At 32.0% G+C, this 21,731-nt stretch overlaps 3 protein-coding genes across 5 annotated transcripts; all 3 read right to left on the bottom strand.

Moving 5' to 3' along the window:
• Nucleotides 1–1,907: 1,907 nt before the first annotated feature.
• On the bottom strand, nucleotides 1,908–6,549 carry LOC123892486 (glycine-rich protein DOT1). Its single transcript, XM_045942275.1, has 8 exons — nucleotides 6,259–6,549; nucleotides 4,111–4,191; nucleotides 3,777–3,865; nucleotides 3,614–3,688; nucleotides 3,387–3,487; nucleotides 3,143–3,289; nucleotides 2,975–3,037; nucleotides 1,908–2,587 (listed from the first exon to the last, which is right to left on the bottom strand). The coding sequence occupies exons 1-8, from the start codon at nucleotides 6,379–6,381 to the stop codon at nucleotides 2,157–2,159; spliced, it is 1,110 nt and encodes a 369-aa protein (XP_045798231.1). The 5' UTR covers nucleotides 6,382–6,549; the 3' UTR covers nucleotides 1,908–2,156.
• A 1,905-nt stretch (nucleotides 6,550–8,454) lies between these two features.
• On the bottom strand, nucleotides 8,455–10,956 carry LOC123890213 (F-box/kelch-repeat protein At3g24760). Of its 3 annotated transcripts, XM_045939780.1 has the most exons (3): nucleotides 9,538–10,895; nucleotides 8,586–8,599; nucleotides 8,455–8,554 (listed from the first exon to the last, which is right to left on the bottom strand). In XM_045939780.1, exon 1 carries the CDS (start codon nucleotides 10,695–10,697, stop codon nucleotides 9,567–9,569), a length of 1,131 nt encoding a protein of 376 aa, XP_045795736.1. In that variant the 5' UTR covers nucleotides 10,698–10,895; the 3' UTR covers nucleotides 8,455–8,554; nucleotides 8,586–8,599; nucleotides 9,538–9,566. The 3 variants fall into 3 exon arrangements, with proteins under 3 accessions (XP_045795736.1, XP_045795734.1, XP_045795735.1); XM_045939778.1 differs by lacking the exon at nucleotides 8,586–8,599 and having other exon boundaries at nucleotides 8,455–8,488; nucleotides 9,538–10,956; XM_045939779.1 differs by having other exon boundaries at nucleotides 8,455–8,599.
• A 3,720-nt stretch (nucleotides 10,957–14,676) lies between these two features.
• On the bottom strand, nucleotides 14,677–18,164 carry LOC123893130. Its single transcript, XM_045943053.1, has 5 exons — nucleotides 17,896–18,164; nucleotides 17,703–17,790; nucleotides 16,910–17,328; nucleotides 15,844–16,102; nucleotides 14,677–15,007 (listed from the first exon to the last, which is right to left on the bottom strand). The coding sequence occupies exons 1-5, from the start codon at nucleotides 17,899–17,901 to the stop codon at nucleotides 14,988–14,990; spliced, it is 792 nt and encodes a 263-aa protein (XP_045799009.1). The 5' UTR covers nucleotides 17,902–18,164; the 3' UTR covers nucleotides 14,677–14,987.
• Nucleotides 18,165–21,731: the final 3,567 nt, after the last annotated feature.

Consider the following 21,731-nt stretch of genomic DNA (forward strand, 5'->3'; position numbering starts at 1 on the left):
TTTCTTTTACAAGTTGTAATTTATTTATTTTTAATAAAAAGAACTGCACATATTTTATGATTTTGGACCACTGAAGAACGTGATGTACCACAAGGCACAAGTACAATTAATCCCTTAGTATATTGCTGTGGTTATTAAATACAATATATGTTCTGTCAAAAAAAAAACTACAATATTATATCTGTTAGATCAAAACAATGCAACCTGCTTAAAAAAAATAAAATTTAAAACAATGCAACCAGCTTCCAATTTTTTATTATGAAATATTTCTTACATTATCCATTAAAGATATATATTTTGTATTGGATTATCTCTACATGTTTTTGGGTGAGGGAATATTGATGTTTTCTGATAAAAGGAATATTTGATGCTTTTTCAAATTATTTTTTTTACAATATCAAAATCAATATATAAATTTTTTACTATGGAATTTCAGAATAATCACAGTCAAAATAAAATTAGGAATCATTATTTTTTTGAAAACAAAATTGTACACCCAAAAATACTTTTAGATTAATTAATTAATCTAAGAATCGTAAATATTTTTTATAAGGAAAAGAACAATTAATTTTAAGTGTGTATTCTTGGTTTTCATTTTGTGCTTGAAAAAAATATAATGAAGAAATAATAATATTTTTCCCATGTAAACCTTATAGATATTTGATTTTTGTTTGGCAAAAACCTTATATTTTTTTCTACCAAACCTTATAGAAGCTATTGGTATTTTTTTTTTGACCTAGAAACTATTGGTAATATTGTTTTAGGAATTAAAATTGTTTAGGCATCCAACCAAAGAAAAAATATTTAGGCACAATTTAATATTTTATTTACATTGCATATTCACTATTTTATTTTATTTTGGTCAATAAAATTTTATTTATTTCTCTAACCTAAAAACTACTGGCCTCTCTCTACATAACCTCCTCCTTCCCCTTTTACATCCAAATCTCGCCGGTTGAGATGTAGCCACAACCACAATAAGGCTGGTGGTGCGCGTGAGAGCTTTTTGGCGACACCACCTTCTAACCCCTCTTTGGGGAGGTTACGAAAGCCGGAGGTAAACAGAAAATACACAGATGGAAGAATATGGAGATGATGCATCCAGCATCCCTCAAGGCTATGAGATTGCCATTGGACATGCTAATCAGCTAATGTCGTCGCAAGAGTTTGTGAGTGTAGCTATTTGTTAACATAATTTTTGTTTGAATATGAAGAAAATTAATAATCACAAACTGCTAATTGTCCAAGAATGATTTCGTTCACTAGAGAGGGATCCATGATTATCTGATTCTAGCATAATTGAGAGAAAATTATTATGGGAAGAGAAGACTAAAAAAAGAAATAGTTTGTGAAAAAATGAATAGGAAATAAATAAAATAATTGGGTTCTCCGAATAATGAGATGTGTACATTTAATCCAAGCCATTGATTAGTATACCACGGTGGATATTAATTGTTCTAGTTTATCATTAACATGTGATCAAGAGGGGCCGGAACCACTTGATGCCAAAACTAATCCTCAAACCATATTAAGCAGTTCAGTAGACCAGATATCGGTGGTGAAAAAAAAAAAATATGCAACTCAATAAAAAAACTACAAGGACATTAGATAGGATCGGGCACACGTATGAACCTGCAAAACCCTTATTTTCATCACTAAGAATGTGAATTTTAGGCAGGTGATATAGGTGGGAAATGGCCTGCATTATGAATTTTAGGCATTTCATCCTAATGGTATTCACAATTTCCACTTTCTAGTATATACATGAAACTGAGACTGTAAAATACTAAAACAGGGTGTATCTACTAATCTACAAAGAGATTTAATTGAATCGTGCACGGTTATCAGCAATTAAAAAAAAAAGGAGCTACTTTGATTAAATTGAAAACCATAAAAAAAAAACCAGATACAGATAAAAATATGGTGTTGGCAAAACCATAAAAGGTGTAATCAATTACAGCAATCATAAAACCAAAGATGCTTTTTCCAGCTAAATCTAAAGATGAACAAAACCTTGCTCAAATCAGTTTCATCAAGAAAAAAACATAAATGCTGTATCATGAGCCAGATCATACTATCAACAAAGTATTCTAATAAACAAACTGCACTATTAAGGCAAAAGCATTTAGCAAGAATGAAATTAACACCTATTGCTATCATGCCTGGTTTTCTCCATTCCTACCACGTCCACCGCCGATTCTTCCCCTCCCACGGTTATAACCCCTGCCTCCTCCCCTGCCTCTTTCAAAACCCATTCCTCCACCTCTTCCTCCATCATAACCCGTACCTCCACCTCTGCCTCCTACATAACCCATTCCTCCACCTCGGCCACCTTCATAACCCAGACCTCTGTTTCTTTCATAACCTCCACCTCTACCTCCATCATAACCTCCACCTCTGCCTCCTTCATAACCTCCACCTCTGCCTCCTTCGTAACCTCCACCTCTTCCACCTTCGTATCCTCCACCTCGACCACCGTCATAACCTCCACCTCGACCACCATCATAACCTCCACCTCTTCCACCTTCGTATCCTCCGCCTCGACCACCTTCGTATCCTCCACCTCTGCCACCACCATAACCAGTACCTATTACAATATACAACATTAGAAGATCAGGTTTTGATCAGACTAAACCCACATCTACGTCATAAATACAACTATCAGTTTTCCATACTCATTGATGGATGCATACACTAAGAGGAACTGGTAACTAAGCAACACTCACACCATGCATACTGCCAGAAGAAGAAAAAAATTGTAGAAATATACTAGGCTAATAGCAAAAAAGCTCAACTCCTTTTTCTAATTAAAAAATGGGTTAAATATGTTTTTAGTTCCTACAAAATCACATTCTTTCAAGTTTGGTTCCTATTAAATTTTAGTCCTCCATAATATTGTAGTTTGTAAGAGATAAAGAAAAGACATTCATCGGCATCGTATAAAAACAGGGACAACATAATAAATCAAACTCACCACGAAATCCCCAACCTCTGCCTCGGCCTCCGCCTCGGCCACGATTAGAATACCCACCATTATCTGTCACGAACCAAGCACAACCTAAGTACTATATAAAAGTTTGCAAAAAGTAGACAATACTAGCAAAGTACCATAACGTTAAACTCCAGCATTTAAAATCCATACCTTGATAATTTGAAAATCCACCTTGGTAATATCCATATCCACCTTGGTAATTTCCATAACCACCTTGATAGCCGCCATAACCACCCCTACCCCAACTCCTTCCTCTCCCTCTGCCCCTACCTCGACCACGACCTCGGCCATATGAGTCTAGAAGACATAATAATAGTAAGTGCTAAAAGTTAGAATGTGTATATTCAACAGTCTATTATTTTAATGAATGGTTAATATAGTTATAGTTTGTTACCTTCATTTACAGCATTATAAGAATCCTGTGCTGGTTTCATAGGCTGCTGCTGATAATTGGAGTGCTGCTTTGGTTGTTCCACATTAGACGGAGCTTGATACCTAAATACAAAATCATAAAGACGTTCTAAATAAGTTAAGTCAAACAATCCAGGAACGGATTCACAAAAAGGCTTTCTTTTTAATGGCAAAAAACAGCATATAAATGAAACTAGTTAAGGAACTCACCCAGGAGAGTTTTGGTTTAATTCTCCAGTTGACAAGGTGATTGAAATCATAGAGACATGCCGAGTCATTTCCACACTGCATTAAATCCGGATGTTCAGCAACTTCACCATCCAAATAGGAAAAAAAATACATGTAGAACATGAAAAATTCAAACAAAACTCACGGTACAAGACCCTCTTCAATAGGCTCCCAGACATCTGTTATGCTTACTGAGCTGATGGCAGTATCTTGGTGCAAAAGGGCAATCCTCTTCTGTTTAAAGAAATTGAAAGCCAATCACGGAAAATCAATACAAATGCTAAAGTACAGTGGCAACCTCATTTTAGATTGAAAGCCTTATTTTAGATTTATTAACCAGGGAACTTTTCAATTGTTCTATCACTAGGGTCAATTATTTTGAAGTTATTTTCTACCAAAAACATATACTAGACTGATATTTGCATAAATTTTAAAGAACATATATGGAGAAAGAGAAAAACATCTTGCAAAGAAATGACCTTCAGAATCTCTGCAATGGCAACTGTCTTGCTGATTGCTTGTCCCATTGCCTTCAAGACAATTTCTTTGGCATGCTTTTCCTGGACGAAATACAAAATAACAAATATAAGATGGCATAGACCAGAAAAACAGTTTCCTACACATGTGCCACTTACAGGATTTTATATGATTTTACTGCAAAATAATACGACAATACCGGGTTTCAAATTAATTAGAGTAAGCCATTCAAATAAGCAATCCAAATTGGACAGTAATTTTGGGTAAATAAGTTGTTGGGAGGGACAAAATGATTTTAAAGAATGACAAACTCAAGTGGTCTGAAACATTGCAGTCAAATTACGATACACAATAGGAATAAAAATGTTTTTAGAATGGTGAATGATGATTGATATATTTTGTTAACAAAGTGATGCATAATGTAATTTAAAAAAATATAAAAGATGCATATACATGTAAAAGCGACAAAAAACATTGATTCATGTTTAATGAGAATAAGATCACCTATGACACGTGACAAAATATTTAGAAACCTGAGTTTACTCACAAGAGTCAAAAAAGTTATATTCATAAACCATAGAATAACGTCATAAATATTTGAAAATTATAGAAGAAAAATATTAAAATTATAAAGCATGGAGAACAGAATTATAGTCAGAGGAAGAGGGGTATAGTCTCAATCTGAAGGGCGACAGAAGAATGGCAAGGAAACACATTCATTTCGAGCCTACCGAATTACCAAACAAATATGGGAGTCTATTTGAAAAATGAAAAAGAAAAGCACACTAATATCATAGTTTTCTTCATCAGTCAGGTAACAGAATCTGCTTAATCCAATGCAAAAGTAAAAAACATTTCTCTTATTGCACAATGTGCAATCCTCAGTATGTATAAACACCTATATGATTCTAATAGGTTCCTGTTAAACTTGCCAATTGGAATTGATACATTCGTTTATTGGTTAGCATTGAATGATTTGAATCAGAAATATATGATTTCTATTACGATATTCTAGACCATTATGAGACACTTATAAAACAATAAATGCATAGAAATATCAAAGTAAAATGATGGCAGAAACAATTACAAAGTACATTACTGATATTTAATCTTTTAGCAAATTAGGTTCTAATAGAGGTCAAGGGTGTCGTTTCATAATAAGCATAGCAGCCCCTCCAAGTGGCTTAGTAGTTAGTAGTTGTTATCAATCCAAATTTTGTTATAACAAACACCATAACTAAAGTAAACGAACCAACACGTATACTACAATACAAAAGCAGAGGAAGTGAAAAGCTTCAAGGTTTTGCAGACATCGAATTAATTTTGCGTTTTACATTCTAACAAATGTTTCAAGAGATAGATTTACTTCTCTTACTGTCTCATATACCCCTCTTAAGCATAGACTTTCTGCAATGCTGCTTCCGAATCCGAATCAACAATCCATTACATTAGGTGCTTAATTGAATCAGCTAATTTGAATCAAAACTAATAAAGATATATAAACCAACACCAATCTATTTCATAAGACGGTTATTTATTTCAATTTCTGCTTTTTCTACGAGACAAGGTCAAAATGTTAACATCCCAACTTCCTTTTATGTCGTAAGAATACACCAATATTTCAAAAACAGTCTCCTACGCACACCTTGCGTATACAGAAAGTTCTTAGTACAGCTATAATGTTTCGGATAACGGCAATTACAAAATCCTAGTAATCATCAGCATCATTACGTTTAGTATCGGTTGAATAGTATATCCAATTAAAGCACCGAAACGAACAAAACAAATACCCGAAAAGTAACAAAATAAACGAAACCGGCTTAAAATGAGATTCCAAAATGTTATCATAACAGATACAAACAACAACAAGCTTCCAATAGAATCTACAAAAAACAAAAATCATAAAATGCATCATAATTGATTATTCATTCTTCCATTCAAACATTTTCCACAAAAAGTATCCACTATCAAGTTCTTCATAATAACAAAAATCACTCCAACGAACAAAACAAAATCAATTAATCAAAAGCCAACAAACACAGCATTACATTAATCAACATGAATAACAACATCAATCGGAACAGAACCAAAAATGAAAGATGAATAATCGAATGAAAACATGCAAAGAGTGATTGAAGAGAATGAAGGACCTGAAGAAGTGAAGTGGCGTAAGTGATGTAGTTACGAATGGCGCCTTGAGTGGTGATACGGATCTCATTTTCGTTGATTGGAGAGTCTGGTTTGGGTTTTTCGACCTTCTGATACCTATCCATGGATGGAGAATCGAAAGGAAGAGAGAGAAAGAGGTAGAGAGAGAGAAAGGGGTGAATGAATGAAACCCTAACCTTAAAACCCTAGAAAAGGAATGAGAGAGAGTACAAATGGGAAGGGGTAAAGTTTTTCCTAAAACCTCTTCCTCCGTTTGTTTTGTTTGCTTGTTTATATCATTTTTTGTACTTATGTTATTTATTTTTTGTGAAGTAGTCTATCGGTTAAAAAATTCATCTTAAATGTGAATAAGTCGATTGTTTGAGGTTCGAATCACGGCTCCTGCACATACAGCGCGATATCCCTACCAAATTTAATTTATATGTATCTTTTCTTGGTGTCGCGTCTCGAATTGAGTACCTCTCAGTTGTAACACAAGTCATCAACCAAGTGACATCTCAAGAAACAAACAATTTATATATACCTTTGGTGTAATATTATTTACACATGTAATAATATATTGACGCATCATGTTTTTTTTTTTTTTTTACTGAAAATAACAATATTCATTCATTTTAATAATCAATAAAGGACAAATTTACGACATCCAAATTAATATCATACAACGACAAAATGACTACAGATAATATGATAAAATTAAAGTCACCGGAATGTGGGGTGAGATAAAATTATGAACCATCTTAAATTTATTACTCTCTCTTCTTTTAATTATTCAATTTATCTTTCATATACCATTAATGAAGGACAATTTTGTAAACTAACTCATAATTTCTCTTTTCCATACAACATTAATTACATTTCTTAATTTGTGTAATTTGGTCCTTTTACCTTTTTAGTTTTGTCCCAAATCTTTAGTCCTTTTAAGAAAGCAATGCACAATTAGTGATACTTTACCATTTGTACCCTTACTAAAAGTTAAAACATTAATTAAATATATTTTCTCTTTCTTAATAAAGTAAAGATAAAAATGACTTAACTTATTAATTTTTATCCTTTCTTAACCTCCGTGCAAAACTCTAAAAAAACTGAAGTTTTGGGACGGAGAGAGTATTGTTGTTTAGTCTAGAGTTTGGGGTTTGCTTAGGTTACCATAGAAGTTAAAATTTATGGTTGAGTAAATCATTAAATTAGTTTTTGATTTTTTTCTTAATTAGGTACATCTTGTAGATTCACACGCATTATTAGTCCATAATAAAATGCATGGCAAATGTACCCAAAACAAAAAAAATAAAAATGCATGCCTTGGATTTAGGGAGAGATTTTGAAGTATATTTTTGAAATAATCTTGTATCTAAAGAAAAATTGTTCATAAATTTTGTTTATCATGATAAAAAAAAATGAGAAAGATTGTGAGGAGATTATTGAAATCAAAGAGAGTTAAAAATAGCTTGGAATTTTAGCCCATAATTGATTTTAATGATCAAATTAAGCAATTTATCATTTGACAAATTCCTTCAAGTGTGAAAATTGAAATTATAAGTATAAATATCTCAATTAGTCTTATCAACAGAAGCAAAGACATGTAAATTATTTGCCTCTGATGAAGTATTTAAGCCTCAAATCAAAGTTATTTATGTCAACATAAGCAAGTTTTCATTTAGTCTTGAAAAAGTAATGTTGACATAAGCAAGTTTTCATTTAATCTTGAAAAAGTAATGCCTATAATCTTTATCAAACAAAAGATGTTAAATGGTCATTCTCAACAAATATAATTTTCTACATTGATTGAAAATCTCACTACATACCAAATTCTAAAGCAATCGAGAAATTAATCAAAGAAACTCAAAGTTCACAGTAAAAAAAAAAAATTATGTATCTTAGGTTGTGAAGCACGAGCACTCCTCAGATTAAGTGTTGTCAGGTCTGATATTAAACACCGACTATATTTATATTTGAAATTACTAAATACCACACAGTTGCCAATATCACTAAGAAGGAAAAAAGTGAAGGAAAGGTCAAGGATTGATAAAAAAAAAAAAAAATTTACATAAACTTATATAAGTTATTAATTACATATTTATCACAGCTGCTCTTATCTTATGTGAATGCTGCACATGTCTTAGGTACATTTATCAAGCAACATCTATATACTAATGTCTTGAGCAAACCTTCTTTTCTCTTCTTTCAGCAATGAGTATTTCCTCCTTTTTTCTGTTGAATCACAAAATAGCAGTGTTGGATAATGAAATACTGGAAAATGAAAGTAGTGTAAAAGTACAATAATGGTAGATAATTTGTAGACAAAATAGCTGACTCCCCAACCTATTTGAATATGAAGCTGAGTAAGAAGTTTCGCAATTGAATAAAAGTGAGTGTTGAACAACGTATAAATGGAGGAGACCGCTATGTATCAAATTTCTTAAAGTTTAAATGAAAATGCAGTGTCCAAACCGACTCCTGAGGCGTACTACAGATCAGTGCGTTCTTGCCCGCTGGTACTTTGATCCATTCAGTGGTTACTTTAACCATCCTTAGGCTCCCATCATGACCCAATAGTGGAATTACCGAATTAGAGTCGATGCTGGTCAGACATACTAGATGTCTCATGTACAAGAGCCAACTTGGCAATGATGTATCATAGCCAACTATAGTTATCCGTAAGCCTAGCGTATTAAGCCTGACTTATCTCAAAACTACTTTTCACACACTCTCATTTGAACTAATATACAATCATTATTAAATACTACTAAAGTCAACTAACCAACTAAGACAAAGGTATTGGAAAGTTAACCAAGACATCAGGTTCAAGTGTTCAGGTTAATGAGCTCTCCCTAGGAGGAATCGTTCAAGAGAACTCGAGTTCGATTCCTGGTAGGACCAATTATTGGCCAGACTTTAATTACATCGTACCGAACTTTGATTACCGGACCTCTGGGAACTGGATGGTTAATACCAAAAAAAACATTATTGAAAAGTCCGGCAACAAATCTCATATCTTGCTATTACCATGCTAACAAAGTAAACATGTACAACTAAATTGATTAAGGGTCAATGCACTAAACATATTTGGTAAGTTTAATTACATCAAGCAATCATAGACACCCAAAAAAGTGTTGTGTTATAACTAACATGAAATTCATACATAATAATTGACCACAGAGAGCAAATAATTTCTTATGATCAAAGGATCCACACACACACACACACAATGAAATCATATTCAAAACAGAACACAACCAAATTCAGTGTCAAGTGAATACCTAGTAGTCGAAAACAATCCGCGAAGAGCTTAATGAAGTCCATGGTGTTGACCTTCACCCAAAATACTATGCAATGAAACATTTGAACAAAAGCTAACAACTTTATGAAACTTATTCATAAGTGATGGCAATTGAGGCACCCTCCTCCAATAACATTTCCCATTCCGAATTTCGCAAACACAAGCCGGATACATCCTATGATAATCCTCATTAAAAACATATATAAGATCACCCAATCCAACACACTTCAAGCTAGCAAATTTATCATCTTCATCACCATCAAAAAGACTACAAAGCAAATCATGAGGCATAACACCAATCTCATAAAAATCCATACTTTTTTCATCAACCTCCCATAAATTGAAACTAGACCCACTTGGTGAATTACAAACACCAGCTAAAATAAGTCTTTCCCTACAAGCAATCATGAAAGAAAACACAACCCCAATTGGCCTAACAATCTTAACATCACTCCAAACACAAAGTTTCAAATCAAAAGAAGAAACAAAACATGAATAAATCCCAAAAACATAAAATTTCCCTTTGAATAAAGCAGATGAAAGTGATGAAGAAGAGTTTCCAGATCTAAAATCAGCAGGAAGAGGAGGTGCTAAATCCCAAGAACCCAAAAGAGGGTCATAGATTTCAACATCTAAACGATCTTCTATATCAACAAGATTACCAATAAACCTAACACCACCAACAACAATAAACTTGAAAGAACAATCATCATTGAAAACACCCAAAAGAGGATTGATTCTAGGAAAATTTAGAGGTGGAGTAGAATACCAAACAAGAGGGTTGATAATAGGAGTGTAGAGAAAGTTAGGAGCAGTGATGAAGAAAAATGAAGAAGTACCAATGAATGAAGTGTTGTTAGGATAGTGAAGTGGTTGTTGAGGTGTTGGAAGAAGGAACCAAGAGTTAGAAGAAGGATCAAATGCAAAAGATTGATTATTTTTGGAAGAGATGTTGTGAATACCATGAAGGAAAAACCAAGGTTTGTGTTTGTGTTTGTGGTTTGATGAAAAGGAAGATGATGAGATTATTGTGTGCCATAATTTGCAAACTGTTGAAGCTTGAATTAAAGTTGGAATTGGAAGATGTGATAAGATGAATTCTATGAGGTCTAAGCTAAGATCTGTGATTTCTGTTGTCATGTTAATTTGTGAATCTGAAAGTGGAGTATTTGGATATTATATGGATAGAGGAATAGAACATAACATAGGAGAACAAGACACTTAGAATACTCAGAAAAGTCACACGTAGTGGATGGTTGGAGTAGATTGGTTTGGTTGTTTGTTCCATTATTGAAAGGGGTGTGTGGATCATATGTGTCGGTTGTTGACCTTTTTTCATGCAGTAGTTCCCTTCTAGAAGTATGGTTTTAGGGGAAGTGAATTCTCTCTAATTGTATTTATTTTCTCATGTTTTTGTTATTCTTCAAATCTCACTTTTAAATCTCATTAATTGTAAAAAAAAAAAAATTCTATCTCCTTCATAATGAAAAATGAGGACCACAATGGACTTGTAACATGAGAGATTTAGGAGTCTATTTAAGAATGAATTTTGATTGCCTACCGTCAATGATGTAATTAAGATAGATGTGGTATTGTCGTTTAATTATGATGGGACGTTTCAGATTAAAAAGAAGATTTAATTGATCTGTATAACTGTTTTAAATATAGACTGTCAAATTTTAATCGGACAGTCAGATCTATTTTGATTGCATGACTGCATGTAGTTTTTTCAAGTGGTTTAATGTGTTAAATATGCTTGGATCTCAACCCCAAAAGCTAGCTCAAAGGGTGAGGTTGCCCTCACATATTTATACACTTCACATCCCGGGAACCTAAGCAATGTGGGACTTCAAACAAACTCCAACAACACAAACTACATATTCAACATAATGGTTATGAATTCACCATTATTTAAGATGAAAAGTAAGAGATTTCGGGTTTGAATCTTGACTCTACATGTAAAAGACGCAGATGAAAAGTGGTTTAATGGTTATTACTAAAGGAATCAGTGATGCATATTGAAAGTTTTGACTATTTGACTTTTATTTATTTTTTGAAAACTTGGTATCCGGCCTTAGGACGACTAATTCAAGGGGACCAATCTCACCGCCTACTTGCGGGGACCCCATTTAAAGCCAGAGTTTTTTTTGCTCTGTATGGACTCAGCCCACCGAAATTGGCACCAGTGAGAATCGAATCTGAGACCTTGAGAGGAACACACTCCAAGGGTTCAAGCCAATACCACTCGACCAACCCAAGTGGGTTGACTATTTGACTTTTATATTGTGTCGTAACTATTTTTTGAAACAATATGAAGTGTTAGTCTTCATAATTTGGAGACTATAGATCCACAAAGTGTGCTGCAATTGAAATATTCAAGTATTGACTGAAAATAAATAAATTTCCTACGTTTGGAATCATGCTTTTGGACAGACTACAAAAACATACCTGCAAACTAAGCTATAGTCAATGAACAATATATCCATCCATTGAAGTTTAGAGGTATATTTCTGGTCGATAATTTTTCATCCGATTCCATGATTCTTTTATACGACCCCTTGGATTTCCATTTTTACCATTGTATAAAAAATTCGGTTTATGCGAACCAAATTTTTTTGTAAATGCAAAATTGGAATTTCAAGGGATAGAAAAGAATGACGGGCTCGAATGAGAAATTATCTTTATAGTCAAGGTGAATGATTCTTCCAGAAGAAAGGGGTTGTAAGGAAACATTTTTTGGATCTATCGCTTTCGGCAAAGCCCAAGTTGCCCAAGCTATACAATACATGGCCCAAATAACGAAATGTAGATGTATTTTGTGTGTACTATTTTATTGTTCTTCGTTCAAAATTTAATAATATGTACATGTATATTGTGTATGTATCCAAATAATATCAATTAAATTATTTTAAATTAAACCAAATAAAACTATAAAATTTAATAAATTAGCAGAGTTTCTTTCCAATGAGAACTAAAAAGTTGATACTATATACTCCCTCTAGTCCTTAATATAAGAAAGAGATTATTTTTTAGATACATTGAGAAATTGATATATTTTATTTATGATATAGTCTAGATACATCAATTTTCAACGTATCTAAAAAATAAATTTTTTCTTATATTAAAGACGGGAGGAAATATATAGCAACCTCTAGTTGGGGTCAAACCCTAGAACTGTCTTCTAGGCATGAATAAAACCATTTCGTAAAGCTGTTACGCAATTTCATTTACTTATTATTTTTTTTAATGAGAGCTGAAATTACTTGATGCTAGAACTGACCTCTGAACCAGATTAGACGGTCCATTGGATCATATATTGGTGGTGGGAAAAAAAAATAGTGAATCTAAAACAAATGGTACTTTAATCCTATTGTGTCACTGCTTCAAGGCATTATGGAATGTATGATTGGTATAAATTTTGCTTGTGGTAAATTCGAGATAAACAATTAGACCGTATAAGTTATAAACTCAAAATCATACGTGAAGTAACATTTGAAAAAAATAGTATAAGCTAGTGATAATAAGGTAGTTCCTTTGGCTAACATGCACAAGTGCACCATATGATGCATGGTGTACAAGTCATCAATTCCATTATAACGAATACGAATTTTACAAAATCCACCGTTTGATTGAAAGTTTATATCATATATAGATCATCCATAATTTTTTTTGAAAAAATTGAAAATCATTTGATATGTTATTGAGACTCATAAAGATTAACAGTATTTAATAAAAATTCATAAACCGTTAATTTTGACGGGTCTCAATAACATATCAAATGATTTTCAATTTTTTCAAAAAAAATTATGGATGATCTATATCATATAAACTTTTAATCCAACAGTGAATTTTGTAAAATTCATATTCGTTATAATGAAATCGATGACTTGTGCACCATGCACCATATGATGCACTTGTGCATGGTAGAACTTGCCTGAGAGGAGATAATCAACATTACTGATATAATATGCAACTAGATTTAAATAATTTTATTTAAGTTGGATTTAAAAATTCACAAGTTTGATGTACTTCTTATAAATTTTGCTAGGAATAGGCTCCCTTCTTATAAATTTTGTTAGTTTTTTGAGGGTTTGGTTTGGTCCCTCTCTCTTATACTCCACTCGTTTTTATCTATATAATCTTTGGAGTTAAAAAAGAAGTATATAAGTTGAAATTTTATTTTAATTGTTGTTCATTTGTTCCTAATGCATTTTATTTTAAGAGAAATGTTATTGTAACAACTTGGTAAACAACTTTTTAGACAACTTTAGCTACTATTCTTTGAATATTGTATAGTATAAAGTATAAACTAGTATATAAATGAATAGTAGTTAAAGTTGTCTAATAAATTGCCTATCAAGTTGTTACAATAACATTTCTCTTATTTTAATAATCCCCGCTAACACTTATACATGGAAATTAAATACTTTGGTAAGTGGTTTTTTGACCTTAAAGTTGTCTCTACTCTAGACTAAGACTCCCTCCGGTCCTTTTTATAAGGAATAATTTGGAAAAAACACACAGACCAAGGAACATTCTCTTTCTTATTAAAAATTCTAAAATTTTACAATCTATTCCAAAACTAACCTTGGTGTATTAATTTATCCTTGTCTATTGTATCTATTGTAATATTAGGGAATATGTCACTCTAATTAATGCATAACTTTGGAATGGATTAATTTGATACAATTTAATAAGGGTATAAATGGAATTGTAACAATAAATTTAATGATTGTTTCTTATAAAAAGGACCAAATTTTTTTCCCAAATTGTTCCTTATAAAAAGGACCGGAGGGAGTACATCATTCACTCACTCTAAATATTTTTTTGAGTGAGAAGATACATTTTGATCTAATAAATTTTTGATAAAACAATTTAGCTTTTGAAAAAAATAAAATTCAAATTAGTCTCTGACATTTTCAATTTTTCATATTGAGGATAAACTAGTTTTTCGATTCGTTATAACAGAAGAACTAATTTGTCTCTAATATAAAAATGTTAGAGACTAATTTGAGTTTTATGTTTACCAGAGACTGAATTGTCCCGTCTAAAATTTGTAAAAGACCAAAATGAGTGTTTAATATATTTTTTTATAAAAAATAAAAGTAGTTCCACTGACTTGTAAACTCATCTCCTACATTAATAAAGTCAAGAAGCAATTAATTTACACCTCTAATAATGTAGATGGCAAACATTCTCATTCACATCTAATACATTCAGATCATTAACTACAGATATTACATCTCTTTCTCTTGTGCCTCTTGACATCTCTATCTTTAGTTAAGTTACATAATTTTTTTACAAAATATCTGGATAGAAATTAGCCATGAACAACACTCAAAATACTATACTAGAGCATTAACTTGAGACATAGATTGCCTGCTACCCCTTCACCACACATGGGATACATCTGCTGTAGTCACATTTATTTCATAGTTCCAGCACCACAACTGTACAAACAAAAATATGGTTTAGAAATTAGTCAAAATGTCTGAAAAAAAGTTAGCTAGCTATTAGCTTTTCGACCTTCAATCACGTGTACAACTGCATCGTAGCCGCATCAAAAAATGTATAAGACAATTACGGTCATATTTGTTCAAATCGAGAAAGGATTCTCTCAAGTGAAAAAAAAATTAGGAAATAATATGGCATTTAGACCATTGGATTATAAATATAGAACAATATTTAAATTTTAAAAAAATGGAGAAAAGATAATTACAATAATAGTTAAGATATGAAAATTGAGAAAAATTGAGAGAAAAGAAGAGATCTACTTTTAACAATGTCTCAATCTACTTCACACACCTCCTGATCCGCATTTATAAAAGCGTGAATATAAATAGTGGATGACCCGATAGCGGGTGGCCTAATGGTTCTTGGAGATACTCTAATACCATCTTAAATTTGTATATTGAATATAACTCATCTTACAAAACCAGCTTAAGGTAAAAATTGTCTCTTATTTAATAAACCATTGTCCAAGGTAACTCACATCCGATGTGAGACTTCTTAATTAACGGTGTCACTTTTAAAAATTTAAAATTATTTCACGCTACAACAATTGCAATGCCCGTCGTAGCAATTGGAATGTCATCAATTGCAACGATCACAACTGCATCTGCGGCGGCCGCAATCGCATGTCCCACCCAATGATTGATCTTTTTAGTGAAGTTCATGTCCAACCATCATTTGTTAATATGTATAAAACACCTTATAAACTACTATAGAAATGAAATAGATGCTGTAAATTAAATAAAAGGAGGTTGACATGCAAAAAGTTACATACATTCAGAGTCAGTTGTGATCCAGTTTGCTTTCCTACAAGTGGTGTGTCCACTTTCTGAATGAGGGATTGATATGGTGGAAGTTGCAATTTTGTTTTTTCCATTTTTTGTTGAAGATGCCATTGAGAAAGCTGAATAGGCAGAGGAAGTGGTGGAGCAGCTTTCTACATCCCATCTGAAACTGATCTTTGGTGACTCACTCATAACTTCATCATCATCTTTAAATGCTTTCAGGTTTCCACGCCTCCGGAACATTAAAACCTGATATAAATTTTCAATGATAAAACTCAAATGAGAAACTAGTTAAGGTTTTTTTTTTTTTTTTAAGACTCGGTATTAGGCCAAGGACCGAATAGTCAGAGGAATATTAAATCACACTGTTTATTAGCGAGAGCCTATTTAAAGTTTTAAAGTTAAATATTCATTCTGTATGGACTATTTCAACTCTCAATAGTTAACACTGAAAATGACACCGAAAGGATTAAGATTTCAACCTGAAAGACTGAGACTTTGAGAAGAGTACGATTCAAGTTACCAAACCTTCACTCTCATGCCAATTCATGTGTGTGTGTGGGTGGTTTTTTTACTTGATATCCGACTCAAGGATCAATTAGTCCAATGATACTAATCTCACTGTCCACTAGCAAGGGATCCATTTAAAGTTAGAGATTCTTTCTGTATGAAATGACCCAATACAAGAAGTGATACTCGAAAAATTCGAACGTGAGATCTTAAGAAAAGTACACTCGAAGGTTTTAAATTATTCTTCATCACTATCAGACCAATCAATATGGGTTAACCAGTTAAAAGTTTTAAATATAAGTTTGCGATTTGAACTGCGACAACAAGGTTTTTGATGTTTATGCCACTCAATCAGTAGTGAAGCCACAACCACAACCATAGATCACAAAGTTCAAACTTTTGAGTTTTTTGATCTTTTGCGCCGGTGAATCAGTGGCGGAGCCAGGACCTTTTGTTTTTTTCTTATTGAAGAAAAAGAGAAAACAAAAATATGGAAGGACAACTAACACTCAAGCTAAACAAATAAAGAGATTAAAAAAGAATCACCTTTTTTCCATAGAATTTTGCTCCTTTCTCTGTTTTAGCAGAGGCAGCCCATCTAAGTAACTCTTTCATTCTAGAAATAGGCTTCTTTTTATCACATTGGTGGTCCTTTCTTTCAACTGAAGATGACAATGATGCCTCATGATTTATAGGCAAAACCTTATTTCCTCCATGACTCGTCGAATCTGTCTTGTTAACGATCGCTTCCTCGCGGGATGATTCTTCTTTCTTCATTTTCATAGAGACTATTCTCTTTAGTTTTAGGGTTCTGTAAAAACAAGCTTTTGGAATATCTTTTCTATATAAATAAGAGAATATCTTCAAATTCTTGTAACCATGTTTGCTCCATAAAAATCTCTTTGTCCTTTTACATGTTCCATCATGGTTTAGTACTCTAATCTCTATCCCTTTAACATTTTGTTCTGAAAAATGAAACAACATTTAGATTAATTTCTATATTATTCTTCATTTTGCATCAGGTAGTTCGGTTGACGAGTTAAGAGACGCCGAATAACTTTTAAACAAAGTCCAAAGTTCAAATACCGAAAACTAACACAAAATATTGACTTACTAACATTTTTCTATAAAAAAATTCTTCATTTTGCGTCTCAAGTAGCTCGATTGGCGAGTTAAGAGACACTGAATAATTTTTAAGCACGAAGTCCAAAGTTCAAACACTTAAAACTAACATTTGTCTATAAAAAAAAATCTTCATTTTGCATACCAAAAGTCAGAAAAGAAGTTAATTTACAAGAGTTGAGAAACATGTTTATTGACAAATAGAAATCCATCTTACCATTGATATCTTCCTTTTGGTGAAAGAGATTGAAGGTGGTTCTCTTTCTTTCTTGTTCTTGTGCCCTTTTAAAGAGCCAATGAAGAATCTATATTAAAAACCAAAAGGGCTATTAACTTTGATGTGAAATTGTGAATAATGCATGTTACACATTCAACTATATATATAATTTAATCACATAAAAAAGCATTACCTGCATGCTTATACAGTGAAAACTTTTGTTCACACTTTATATATATTATATAATATTATTAAAATATTTTTGTGTGTGTTTGAACTTTGATGACTGTGTTAGTCAAATGAACAGCACTGCAGATCTATCTGTTCTGTCTTGAATCCAAAAGATTCGTGTCTAGTTTTTTAGGCTTATGGTGAGATGAAGACAAAGGAAATTGTAGTGAATCTAAGGAAGTTGAAGAGACAACTAGGCGGTGTTAAAGGAATAGTTGGCTTATTATTCTTAGTAACATGGGACTTGTTATATATAACATGATCAAGTGGTGTAGTATATGTTAACATAATTATTACTTAAAAATTTGATTAGTGTTTTAGCCTCTTTGGCACCGTTTTAGCCATACACTTGTATGTGTTTATATATGCCTATACGATATTTGTATGGGCCATACCTTAATGTGACACCAATTTTATAGATTTGCATATGATAGAGTTTAGATGAAAAATTTTCGCGAAATAAATTCAGTTGATAGGAATATTATATTTTATATGTAGGAGTCGGGTTTGATTGAAAAATTAAGTCTATACGATATATGTATGGACCCCAGTTTAATGTGACACCAATTTTGGAGATTTGTATATGATAGAGTCAAATGTCGATTTTTTGTGAGCTTAACTTAGTTATTAGAGACATCATATTTTATATGGAGAAGTAGTATTTGAACTCTAGATATTCCAGTTATTTCAAGCGGCATGGTAGTGTTTCTTACTGCCAAGATGAGTATGTTACAAATTTGTATTTTCATTTATAATAACAATTTTCAATTAAGTGAGTCATTAAGCTAAAATTATATTTTTGTCAAAAAAAAAAGCTAAAATTAAATTAAGTGAGTCATTAAGTGAGCAGTGAGAACGTTAGTGTTTCCAGTTATACTACTTGTAATAACAATTTTCAATTAAGTGAGTAATTAAGCTAAAATTAAATTTTAAGATAGGCTAATTGAAGAGTGGCTTACAATATTGCCAAATATAATGGAAGCATTAATCTGTTTTACGAATGTGTAATTCAGTGGTATGAATTATGTTGTTAAAGAGTCTTATGAAGGAGCCTCTAACAAACTAGCTTATAATAAAATGGGTCTTACTAACGAGTGTTTTGAGGAAATTTTTTAAACATTTCATTTAACGGAATAATATATTTAAAAAGTGAAACATTTCAAGTCCTAATTACTTCATAAATTTTCATAAAAATTTCCCAAAAATTTACAATTTAATATGTTTAACAGGTACTCCGAGAACGTTAACATTTTCGTAAAAAGAAATGCTAAGCCGCTAAGGTACAATATGGTAAAATGAGATTCAATTTAGGTTTGATACAATTATTTGAGGTTGAGCTTATCTCAAGCAAATTATACTTAAATTGGTAAACCAATCCCACGTATCGATTTGGTCTAAACAATAAAAATAATCTCAAGTATATCGATGATATCAATTAAATAATTTAATCATGTTGTTGTTTTTGAGCTACTAGTAATAGTATGCCCATGATGTATGTATGTACAAGTATCAAAATGGCATTGAAGTTTGAGCTTTTAAGGCGTAGGAATATTTGTAGCACAAAGAAAAACATAGGAAGCTCAATCATGGAAAATAATTATATGCTGTCACAGAAATTTGTCTCAACAAATAACATGTTCCATAACATGGATAAACAATAAAAGTGGATAAGATATTCATATATAAGTCTGTAAACATAGTTCAGTTTGTAAGTATATTAGAATATATAGGAGTATTTATTTATTTATCTTAAGATGTTAAACTTTGAACACTAAGCTATTTGACAAAATATTTAAATACACTTTTAACTTTTTTTAAAGTTTTATAATTTGTTTGATTTTAATTTGACTTTTATAATTTGACTTTTTTTAAAGTTTTACCCCTCCAAATTTAAATTTGAGATGACTTACTAAATTGAAAATACTTTGTATTATCTCATCTAAGTGTTATTATTGCATTAAGGTTATGAAATAAAATTTGTCGGTACATGATGCTTCGTGGGTAGGTGCACCATTTCAGCATCGTGTATGTGTAATGTGTGTGAATGAGAACTCAAAATATACTTGAATATACGTAAACGTATGTATGAGTTGAGAGCATGTGGGGCTTGCATGAGATATTTTAGTAAGTAGTGTGAATTTATGTGGGTGCAAATTGGGGAACGTAACTATCAATGTCACATTGGTGAGCTTGACACAAAAATTTAAAACTTGTACTTGAGATTAACCACATAATATATTTCATTCTAGAATCTAATAAAGTTGTCGAAATGGACAAGCTTATATGAATCAGTCCGTCAAGTCTAATAAAATTTAGGGTTTGAGTTTTAAATTTTAGAGTTTATTTTCTTATCTCTTAAACGTCTTGTGCCTGCCCTACATTTTAAAAAGACCATGTTTGAGTTTTAGAACTTGAAATCTATTTTTTCTAGTTCTATTATTGGAATGATCCACAATATTTTAGAAACAACGTAATTTTTAATTTTAGACATTGTCTAACTTCACATGATTTGAAGAATTGTGAGGAGTGTCAATATATGAAACAACATAAACAACTTAAGAAAATAAAATTGTCTAAAAATATATTTGTAAGTTCTAGAATCCAAAACAAATTTTCAGTTCCAAACCTTAAACGTGTAAAATCTTAAAATTTCAAATGTATAAGGGATATTCGAATTCTAAAACGTTAACTTGTATAATCTAAAATTGAGTTTTGAAATATGGCTCTACTTCATGAACCATGTACTTAGTCAGGTTTAGGTATAGCTTTTTGTAGAGTTCATATTTAGATAGGACTTTTTAGTCTGATCTAATAAATTCCAATACTCGTTAATGTTAGCCCTAAACGGACTGGATAGACTGTTTTCATGGCCTAGAAAAAAGAATGTTGAAGGAAATAAACTAATTAAGAGGGGAAGATATCATGAAAGTGAAGTGAAAGTGTTTAAATTCACTAAAAAAACTTGTGTAGTATATTGAAGAAGGATTTAACTGCAACGATTGTAGAGCTACTTTTTTTTTTGAAGAAGGATTGTAGAGCTACTTGCGACAAGTGTGTCAATTGATTTGCTATCTACAACGGTTATAAAGCTATTCACAATGGGTGCGTGCGCGGCTGTATCAACAAAAAATAAAACCGCACTTTTTCCTTTCACACACTCGACATAAAGGCAATATAGACGATATGAACCATAAAGGCGACCATCCATGGACAAGTTATGATGCTACTTATTTTACCTTCTATAGTTGAAGTGATTCTTTGTCAAAGTCATTCTATGGAAGGACAAAAACTTCTACCATCAAGTTCATCAATAGAATCATCCAATTCCACATATTCTACCATTGTCAGATAATATACTAATTTGGGAGCTATGAAACACGGACACTCCAAGATTAAGCGTGTCCAAGTGTCGGACACGCGTCAGTGTCTGACAACGACACGACACTTATTATCACATTGGATTAAATCATTTTCTCAAATTATTATCCATGTCAACGTATCAATGCCGTATCATGTGTATGTACTTTATAGCTTGGCAGACAAGGTAGCTTTGAGAAGACGAGGCACCCACGGACAAGTTGCGACATTTCCTTAAAATATATCCAATCATAAATTAAATGTTGTATCAAATTTTCCAAATATTAAATATTCAAATTATTTCACCTGTTCCCAGCAACACAGACAAGTTCAATTACTTTTCTACATTACCTACTTCTTTTCACAATTTTTATTCTCTTTCAATGGATTCCAAAAATATGTGCTCTTTAGAATTAGTGAGTGTTTAATATCATGGTAGAT

This window comes from Trifolium pratense, linkage group LG6, assembly GCF_020283565.1.
Source record: "Trifolium pratense cultivar HEN17-A07 linkage group LG6, ARS_RC_1.1, whole genome shotgun sequence".
Classification (NCBI taxonomy): Eukaryota; Viridiplantae; Streptophyta; class Magnoliopsida; order Fabales; family Fabaceae; genus Trifolium; species Trifolium pratense.